Raw genomic sequence first — 9,895 nt, 5'->3', positions numbered from 1 at the left:
GTATGCCTCTAACTACTCAAGCTGTATATATGAAGCATTTCTGAAGAGTATACCCTTAAAGGAATCTTTAAAATTATGTCTTGTATAGTCTAGAGGAAAGCACTCAAGGGATGCAGTGTCCCTCAGCAGATTGTCAGAGTGGCCAGAGTAATTCTGCTGCTGTCTACCAGTCAGTAGGTATTTAAAGAATAAGAAAGAAACTTTTTTTCTTTTTTTTTTTTTTCCCCTTGCACTCTTCGGAGAGTTACTTGAAAGTGACTTTCATTTCAAGCTTTTGAAGCAAGATCAACAGAAAGAATTGCAAACCAGAGAGTTTCATCAGTGCCCTCCAGCTACCTTGAAGGAATTCAGAGCCTCTGTTCATGAAGAGAGGAATTATTCACATGTCAGTGATGAGGTCTAAAAGGCCTCAAATGCTAAAGCTGCTGGGCTGGAGGATAATCTTTACAGGGGATAGACGGTGTAGCTCTACTACAGTAAGCATTTGAGAGGGAAGCATTAATGGAAATTACGTAAGGAGAAATCCTTCAAATAACAGGAGGTAGAACCAAAGAGCTCAGATGGTCCTAGGCACCTGATACAGGCTCCTCTGAAATTAACCCATGGAAGATCTGGAACATTATCTCCCAGCTCTTATTTTGCTTTTGCAGGACAAATAATTTGCATAGGGGAATAGTTAAACTGGTGAGTGCATACAAATAACAGGTTTTTTCTGTTACTTTAATCACAGTGACCTTGTCTTATGCTAGATAGTTGTTTCTGGTTTAAAGGTTAGAGTGGCTTGTTATTTGCATGTGCCAATTTTTTGTAACCAATTATTTAAAATCACTATTCTTGCTGTTACCAAGTAAGTAAAACCAGTAATCTGCTTGAAGTAGTCATTCCCATTTCCATTCTTTTGACTTGTGTGAATTCAACCTCCAGTAGAGAAACCTTTTGCAAGGAGTAGGATAAGAGCAGACAATGGGTTTTTTTATGGGAAGAGAGTACAAGTCCCAGAATGACTATTCTGAAGGAAAGCTTTTATTCTAACCCTGAAGACCTATTTCAAGGATTCTGCTCCCGTTTTTACTCTTATTCTTCTGCTTCTTATTTTGTGCCAAATCAATCATTCCCATGGTTGTGCTCTAATTTCAAATAATTTCAAGGGCAGAATCCTTTCATGGTCCTTTTTTTCCTTTCCTGAAGCAATTCAGAAACAAACAAAAGGGCCTTTGAAATACATTAAAAAAAAATGAAAAAAATATAAGCTGAATATCTTTTGTGAAAATTAAAATTGTTAATTTGCTGATGTCTTCAACAGATGGCTATTGATTTTGGTGTTGGTATCAGAAAGCAATGTTAGGACTAGGCTTGAAAAAATATTAGGCAATTTTTAGTTTTCAATTGGTGGTGTTAATCAAATAGTGCTATCTTTCAAAATACATTGTCTGTTAAAGACAAATGCTGTAGTTAAAGGCATTGTTACAACAGTTCTTACCTTCACTTTTAAAAAATGTATTTTTCGGATGGTGGTAGGTGGTAGTATTAAATGTTTCTGGTGCCATGATGTAATGAAATATAGCATCAGAGCCTCATATTAAAATTCCAGAGATTTCAAAATAATTTTGCTTAATGCAAGTGAGTTCCTATGGTACTTTATTGTCATGTTTGACCGTTAAGATTGATGTACAAACCAACCACAGACAGGATATCAACAGCATCATTATATAGAATAGACCCTCCATTTCCTGAAGGCTGAACATCACGTACTTCTCCAAATCACTTTCCTCGGTGTTAGCGGGGTCTGCTTCTGATTGCAACTGAAGAGTCCAAGTCAAATCAGTAAGCAGAAGCCCAGTGCTGTGCCCAATTAATGAGCTTTGTAGTCAACGAGAGACCTCAAAACTGTGTGCTTTGATCAGCGACAATAAACTAGTATTAAAACGTAAGAATTCAGACATCTTTTAATACCCATGAAAAGCTACTGGTAGAAGACCTCAATGTCAAGCATAAAAAAGAACTGGACGTACTGAAACAAGATCACTGGAAGGAGAGTGAAAATATATTATCTGATTTCAGCAGCACTTAGGCACATCTCCAAGCAGAGATTTTCTCCTTAGAAACTAAGTAATTTAAATAAACTCTGGCCCATAATGGCAATGAGTTCTGTTTGAAATTATTATTCTTAGTATGTGTCATTTTTTTATTACTCATAGGTAGAATATTATAAGCACTGAAATGGAAGTGTATAGGTATTTCCTTTGCAAGCACTGAAAGACACAGTTATATCGTAATAAATGCTGAATATTGTTTAATGTAAAGCACTATACATAAAATTTTACAATGCCAAACTCGAATCTGTACGTAGCATCTTGTAATTTGATTGCAAAGTGTAAAATCATCTTTGTCACAGATGACACCAGAGGCCTCGATCCATGATCTTGTACTTCATTTTGTTCAGCAGAGCAGCTTCTTGCTCATTCTCACTCCCTTGCAAATTTTGCAGGACAGCCCCCACTAACTCATGTCAATAAATGCACTTTGCAGCCCCCTGTGGAGGTGAGTAGTTCTGTAATGCTTCAGACTGCACAGGAGAAGCCCCTCAGAAATAATCTCTGTGGTTACATATACCACAGAGATTGTCCTTTTATCCCAACTGTGTGGCATAGCTCCAGAAGAGAGACCTACTTGCATGTAAGCAGGTCTCAAACCATTCAGATGCTAAGATTTATCTTTTTATCTAAACTCTGAGGTACACAAAATGGGAGGGGGAGGTCCTCTCAAAAATGTTTACCCTCAACAAAAATGGTGGTTTGTATTCTGTAATACATTTATCAGTAGGGCAGGTGAACTTCATAGCGCTTGGTTTCTTAAGCAGCAAAATTCATGAACTGGGCTGATGAAATACTGACTTCTTTTCTGATGGGTCAATCAAATGTATGTTTCCACACCATCTCTGAGAAGGTGTAAGTTCTCATTTGAATCTTTTCCTCTGATTAAGGCATTTAAAGAGCTGAACTGGCACTAGAGGTTTTGACTTAGAGGGATCGCTAACGCAGAATATATATCCAACCTTTTCTTTTCATGAAAGTTACAGGAAGTGAGTATTTCTGAGGCCTCTAGCAAATATGGTTGGGATTAGCCTGTGGATTCTAGAGTTATTGAGCCAGAAAAGAGAACAAATAGATGAATACAGACATGCATAGGAACTGTGACACAGCCTTTTCTTTCTTTAGGAAACTAGACTAGCAATGTGATGTGGAAGCTTGTTAGTCTTTTACAGCGGGGGCTTGATTTTACACTGGACAGCTGTTGTGAGTTAAACACCTTAGTGGCAATTTATTTTGGAACTCCACAACATTCTGTACTTATATGTAATCCATATACAGATCCCTGTTTTGAAAAACAATGCTGTTTTATCAGAAAGAACTGACTATGTCCCTGTATTTTAGGCTTGGAATTTAGGGCAGAGGGCAACCCAAGTATCTATTGAACCTGGTCTGAGGAAGATTTTTCCGCTCTGCATTTTCTTTGGTACAGACTTAAAGAACTAGAAGAAAAGTCAAGAAAGTGGGAGTCCAGATCAGAAGACACACATCTTATAAGCTGTCTGCAAGACAAATTAAGTGAGAAAGAAGAAATTATCAAGCAGCTGGTGGTAAGATTTCCTTATATATATATATGTATTATATATATATCTTTTTTTTTTTTATCTTTTGGAAGGCTCTATTCAGTGTTTCACACATTGCTTCACACTGATCCTTTCTATTCTGGAATATTTTAATAAATATATGTTTCCATACCAACTTCCAACAAATAGATGTCTCCATACACATGACTTTTCTTTCCTCTCAGGAAGGAAGAAAATTTCAGCATTCACTTCTAGCCAACACTGAATCTTACAGGAATCGATCATTTTCTTTCAACCCCAATACGGGCTGCTTGACTCCTTCCATGAAGGTAAGATGGGCAATATGATTAAAATCGCAAATCATGATGTTTTATTGTTATTTGAATCATACAGGTGATCAGGACAATAAAGGTCCTATTAATTTTTTATGGTTATGTTATTCAGTAGAATTCTTTCCAGTAAGACAACCTATAGTCAGTTGTTGAGTAGAACTTAAATTCAGTAGAAATATATATGCACATAGATTCAAGTGTTTAAGCAAATAGAAAACACTACAACTCCAAAGACCTCAGTCTTCCACTGGGTTAAGCACAGCTGTTGCTTGCAGATTTGGGAACTGCTATTTGGGATATTGCATGCATCCAGGAAAATTATTAATTGTGTTTGGGCTGCTCAGGATTTGCCCTTTGTCATTCCAGCCCCTCTATATGATACCGTCTATAAATATTCATGGAATGAAGGGAGGTCAGGTTGGTGGAAAGCACCTAACTGAGCTCTGCAAAGCTGTCAGCTTTGATGTACCTAAAACCTCAGGGTCAAATACTGGAGTTGTTTTAATTGGACTGCCTAATCCATGGATCCTCACAGCATACCCTGAGAATTTATACCTATAGGAAAAGATGAGAAACTTCATTTTTGGGTGCTCCTCACAAGGTATCTATGAATGAGGTATTGTTGAGGTTTTACAGTATAAAGTGTGAAAAAAAATAATGTGTGTGTGCGTGTAATGAATTTTTCTGTTACAATAAAAAGCAGCAGAAGAAAACGGCTGAGGTGCCCAGTCGTGTTGTCAGTGTGCCAAATTTAGCTGCCTACGCAAAGAGCTTTTTGAGCTGCGATTTGAGATCCAAAAGAAATGCTCCTCAAATAACCAAATCTACGAGCTTAGACCGGAGTCCTGGCGGCCTCAGCGTGGGCTCTCCATCAGCACAGTCCTCAGACAGCAGCACTGCCACAAGGTATTTGTCCGTTTTGCAGTGACTTGTAAGATGATATATGGTTTTCAGAATCTTGTAGGCAATTTAAACACATTAGACATTGGGAAATAAACAATGATACAAGGTTCCTGTTGTGCAGTGGACTCCATGTCTTCAATTCTCTGCAGAGAGACCCAGAACTTTACTGCAGAAGTAGGCTATAATCACTGCCCAGCAGAGATTAGGATTGCAAAAAAAAAAAGAGAGGAGTTGCAAGTATTTAATTAAGAACGTGGTGAATGGTGAACGTGGCTGTTTAAAACTGCAGGCCCGTATCAGTGGTTCTGTTAAGGATGTGTTTTTCTTCTTACTTCTGTTTCCTCACTTTGCACTTGGTGGATGTAGATTGCATATTTTCCTGTTAGGAGATATTTGAATGAATCTAGTCTAATCATTTGGCAAAAGTTATAGACACTTAAAATTGATTAGCAGATATTTAACTAAAAACTTCTTAGTTTGATGATTTTTCTCTGAAAATCTTGAATTTTTCTTCCAATTTATGAGTTATCTGAATGTTTAGTGTTTCATAAATATGATTGAACTATCTCTTCAAGAAATAGTTAAAAATGTATGTAGTTAACATTATAGTTACAATGATAAATATTTAAAAAGACCACTCTACTTGAGGACAACAGCCAGCCTTCTCACTGATCTCCTAGTGGAGGTGAGTGATCCTGGAAGCTGTGTGCTGGGGAGTTCTTCCCTTGAAGGCAGATGGTGCTTCCTGCTGCCAGGGACGATAACCCAGGACACGGGCTCAGATCCAGTTTGGCAATTCCTACATCTTAAAGATAAAAGCGCTCTGTGTCGCAGAAGACTGCCAGGCAAAGCACATTTGTATTTTAAAGGGAACGTACAGGGAGACTGAGGGTAGCTTGCCTGCTACTTACTTTTTAAAATCATCATAAATGAAGTCATATTTGCTACTATAAACTAACCAGAATTAATGTAAATGCACAGATCCATTCATAGGATCATGAGTTTTTCCAGGGGAAAAAAAGTATTAAATATCAGTAAGATTGTAAGTAAGTAAATGAGTGATGCTAATCTTTTTTGTTTGCACAGGACTCAAGGCAACGAACCCCAAAAAACCAAAGATGACCAAACCCAAGACCCTCAGCATCAAGAATGGTTTACTAAATATTTTTCATTTTAAAGCAAACTATTTCCATACTTCTCAGAATTGCTAGAAAAGCTGTTCCTTTTTTATTTTAGGGAATGATAATCCAATATATGATATGAAAAAAAAAGTAATTTCCAAGTAGATTAATTAAGAACAACTGTACTCTCTTACATCTAATTACTATGGAGTTACAGTCGTGGATTTCAGAAAAATAAATATTTTGTAACAACCTCTGTAAAAAACGAAGAAAAAGTAAAATTCTGGATATTGTTATGTTAAGAGACTTTTTAATTAAGAGACTGTACCACTCCACAGTCACATTAAATATGCAATTTGGTCTCCAGTATGTCAATCTGGCTCCAGCTGAAAAAAAGATCTTCTCTAGGCCATTTCTGTAGGTTTATACATTTGCTTCATCAGCTGTTTAAACTAATTCCTGCATATAGTGATGTAATTTTTAAAGTTTTTAATAGGTTTTTTGTTAAACTTACTTTAAGCTGTACAGCATGTGGTATACCTCCAAGAAACGCATGTTTATAGCAAGCTGGTTTAGAAACTTTCTGGTTTGCTCAATAAACTGTTTTGTATAGTCAGCATTGCAATATAATATTCCTATTGCACTTCAATACATGTAACAATCAGCCTGATAAATCAGATTATTATGTAAGTATGAACATTAAAACTTGCTTGTAAATCCTCCATTTCCATGTTTTGCAAAACAGTGCTATGTTATGCTGAAGTGTGAGTCAGATACACCAAGTTCCAGATTTATTGGAACTGCCTGGTTGCACATTTTATCTCAATATTGTCCTTAAGCCCACCAAAACACGAAGTGGGCGGATGACTGTATTGATCAGATCATCACTGGGAGGAAAGACACCCATGAAGAAACGATCATCACTGGGAGGAAAGACACCCATGAAAGACATTTCCATGAGGAAATGAACCCTCAGGTGATTCATCAACAAATGTGAAAGGCAGGGAATTGTGCAAGCAGCAGCCTAGTGTTTAAGACAGAATCATCTTCAGGTGCTATGATTGATTTGAACACCCGTTTAATTTCAACCAGCAGGGCCCAGCTACCTGACAAATTTTACATGTGCAGGGAGTCACAGCTCCAGCCGAACCTCTTCTTGTGCCAAACAGCCAGCAGGAACTGTACCAACAGCTCCAGGCACTTAGTGCACAACCACCACCACACCTCAGCCATAGCTAAAAGGTGGCAGAAGGGGCAGGATGCTTCTACGGGCCAGTACTTCCATCCCAGCTGATTAGTATTTTTTCCAAGGTGAACTGCTTGATTTGGAAGACTTTTGTATCAGATTTGGCAAAAAGACACTTTTTATACAAGCAATCAAGAAGCGGATAAAGTGGTGTACAATAATTAACGCTGAGGAGCGCCTTAGTATCTGTGAGATCATCAGAAACGTGTAAGGCTGAGTGTTTAGTTTTCATCCACTCTGCCCCAAAAACTTCTAAAGCGTAGTAGGAAGTTCAATATACAATTACTAATTCTAATTTCGAGGGTTACAATATTCTAATTAACTCTGTCCCCAAAATGGTGTCCCTAGAAAACGGCTTCCCTGGCTACATGGATGAATTAAGCTTGTGGCCTAGTAATACAGAGACAGAATTCCTTTGCTATTTTTACCTCCTAAATCTTTTTTTTTTTTATTACATTTAGATTGCTAAATAGCACACCCCAGAAGGAGCTAATTCTGTAGGCTAGACAGCACTGGTGACCCAACATCCACAATGAATGGTCTTTATTTTGGGGATAGGTATTTTGGACCATCACTACACCAGCCTGACAGACAGAACACCAGGAAGTGGTGTCTGCTGCAGACAGGGCCTGCGTTATGTACACCCCCAGGGGTCTGCACTGTGCAGTTTCAGTTCATCCATTGAATTAATCCATTTCATTCACTCAATTAAAAATCAAATTTGTATATCCCGAGACCCCTTCACAAGGTGAGAAGTCCAGTGGAGATGAACAACTCACTTCAAAAAAGTACAGTCTTGATTGGACTTAGAATTCTAAGAGTGTTTCTACAGTGATACTTATGGATAATTACTGGAGCACAAAACATTTCAATCTTTCAGTTAAAGCAAAGAGTAATCTCTGCAAATATTTTCATCACACCGGCAAAGATATAGTTAGGGGCAATCTAGGGCCACCCTGCCTAGAAGAAAGGATGCATTCTGGACCAGACAGTATCCTGAGTAGCAACTCTGCATATCTTCCAGGGAAATATAAAACCAATCCATATTTTTTGGAAAAAAAAAAAAAGAAAAAAAAATATTTTAATTGTCTTAACTATTTATATATTTGTAGTACAAATTACATTATACAAAAAGCATACAAAGTAAAAAGAACACCCACTGCTTCGCATTGCTGAAAATATTCAGGGATGGGAAGTCAAGAGATCACGTTTGCTTCATTGGAGCAGGAATATTGGCAGATGCTTGTTCCAGGTACGCCAATGGACCCTGGGGCATCTCTGCAGGCTTTTTGTGCTGCACGCTGATGTCTTCCAGCACCTGCTGCCAGTGTCGCAGTTTGCCCAAATGCTTCTGAATTAATGCTTCTTTTCTCTGCAATTCATTCCTTAATTCTGAAACATCCTATGGATGAAAAAAGGTGTATTAGTAAATAGACAGCATTCACAAGATAGAGCAGCATGTGCAGAAACCCCAAATTAAGATGAAGGAGGTGATTAACTGTGCTGGTACACAGCGTATCTGATCTAGCACAGCACAGGTGTGTCCTGGTTACCATGACAACAGGTAAATTAATTTAACCATACCTCTTTAATTACTTGCTCTGGTTTCTGGACTGAGAGCTGGAGTCGTTTTTGTAGAAAAAAGCATTCGGTTTGTCTTGCAACATCCAGAAACTTCTGGATGCACTGATCAACACCTGAACGTAAAATAAAAACATGGAAAGAACACGTTCCAAACCAGCAGTTACCGGGCTGATACTGGTAGTTGCCTGCATGCTGTTAAAAACACTTTTCACAGTACTTTTTAGAAAGAAAATCTTTGCTAAAGATTTTCTACTAAAATGATGCATTTATAAAACCAAGATTAAGTCACTGCATAAAACGCTTTGTAAACGTTCAGAGCTTCTTTTAAAGGTGCAAGACACTCTTTTTTCCCCAAGTTCTATGACACCTTTGACAACGACAAAAAGCAACAGAACTATTTGTGGAACTAAGCAATCTCGGCTTCCCTTTCCCAGCTTTCATTATTGCTCCATACGGCTTCGTGGTGCATCACATTACCTTCCTAGTTTTCGAACCACATCTTTAATTGCACCTTAATAACCCCAGGAGCCGGCTGGCACTCGGGACCTTCCCACAAGCCCCCCCCATTTCGTTCCCGGGTGGGTCTCTTTCCGTGGGGTCCTCCCACTGCGGAACTTCTTCCCAATTAGTTTCAGGGGTCGTCGGCCGTAGATCGGCAACCCCAGCCGCCCCCTCCGCATCCCACCCCGCACAACAGAGCCGTGGGGCACCCAGGGCTCCCGTGAGGCCCAGCCGAGCCGCGGCACCGGGGGAGCGGGGCACCGCGGCGACTCCCCCCTCAGCCCCCAGGGCCTCACCGGTGCGGATCTCCTCCTGGTCGGTGCCGTTCACGTAGTCCTGGCTCACCAGCGAGGCGAAGCAGGCCTGTCAGAGAGGGAAGTGAGGGTGTAAGAACGCGGCGGGGGGAGGCCCGGCACCGTGAAGGCAGCGCCCCCGCCCGCACACACACACACACACCTCGAAGGACGCTTCCAGCTCGTCCACCAGCGTGTTGTTGGGATTGCGCGGCCCCGTCGGAGGCGGGATGAGGCCGGCCGGACCAGGCCCGCCGGGAGGTCCCGGTGGCGGAGGCGGCGGGCCCGGCGGCTGGTTGGCG

At 39.8% G+C, this 9,895-nt stretch overlaps 2 protein-coding genes across 5 annotated transcripts; one reads left to right on the top strand and one right to left on the bottom strand.

Moving 5' to 3' along the window:
- Positions 1–2,623: 2,623 nt before the first annotated feature.
- Positions 2,624–6,693, top strand: LOC106885162 (protein FAM184B-like). Of its 4 annotated transcripts, none has more exons than XR_001411396.1 (4): positions 2,624–3,640; positions 3,838–3,942; positions 4,649–4,851; positions 5,935–6,693. XR_001411396.1 is itself a non-coding variant. In XM_014937102.1 (3 exons), exons 1-3 carry the CDS (start codon positions 3,817–3,819, stop codon positions 6,023–6,025), a joined length of 420 nt encoding a protein of 139 aa, XP_014792588.1. In that variant the 5' UTR covers positions 3,674–3,816; the 3' UTR covers positions 6,026–6,693. The 4 variants fall into 4 exon arrangements, 2 of the variants coding, with proteins under 2 accessions (XP_014792588.1, XP_014792587.1); XR_001411395.1 differs by having other exon boundaries at positions 4,646–4,851; XM_014937102.1 differs by lacking the exon at positions 2,624–3,640 and having other exon boundaries at positions 3,674–3,942.
- A 1,577-nt stretch (positions 6,694–8,270) lies between these two features.
- MED28 (mediator complex subunit 28) lies at positions 8,271–9,894 on the bottom strand (the record flags this gene model as incomplete). The annotated part of the gene is made up of 4 exons (XM_014937039.1): positions 8,271–8,617; positions 8,800–8,912; positions 9,597–9,663; positions 9,757–9,894. Coding segments are annotated over 4 exons (516 nt in total), but the record flags the coding sequence as incomplete, so codon positions are not given.
- Between the last annotated feature and the right edge of the window lies 1 nt (position 9,895).

The sequence above is a fragment of the Calidris pugnax genome, unplaced genomic scaffold (assembly GCF_001431845.1).
Source record: "Calidris pugnax isolate Ruff unplaced genomic scaffold, ASM143184v1 scaffold49, whole genome shotgun sequence".
Classification (NCBI taxonomy): Eukaryota; Metazoa; Chordata; class Aves; order Charadriiformes; family Scolopacidae; genus Calidris; species Calidris pugnax.
The sequence above is the reverse complement of the archived record's forward strand: the minus strand, read 5'-3'. Positions and strand labels throughout refer to the sequence as shown.

Coding starts and splice junctions, on each gene's coding strand:
- LOC106885162 (XM_014937101.1), top strand. CDS start 3,817: ATGACTTTTCTTTCCTCTCAGGAAGGAAGAAAATTTCAGCATTCACTT. Junction 3,943..4,645: donor GCTTGACTCCTTCCATGAAG/GTAAGATGGGCA, acceptor TACAATAAAAAG/CAGCAGAAGAAAACGGCTGA. Junction 4,852..5,934: donor GACAGCAGCACTGCCACAAG/GTATTTGTCCGT, acceptor TTGTTTGCACAG/GACTCAAGGCAACGAACCCC.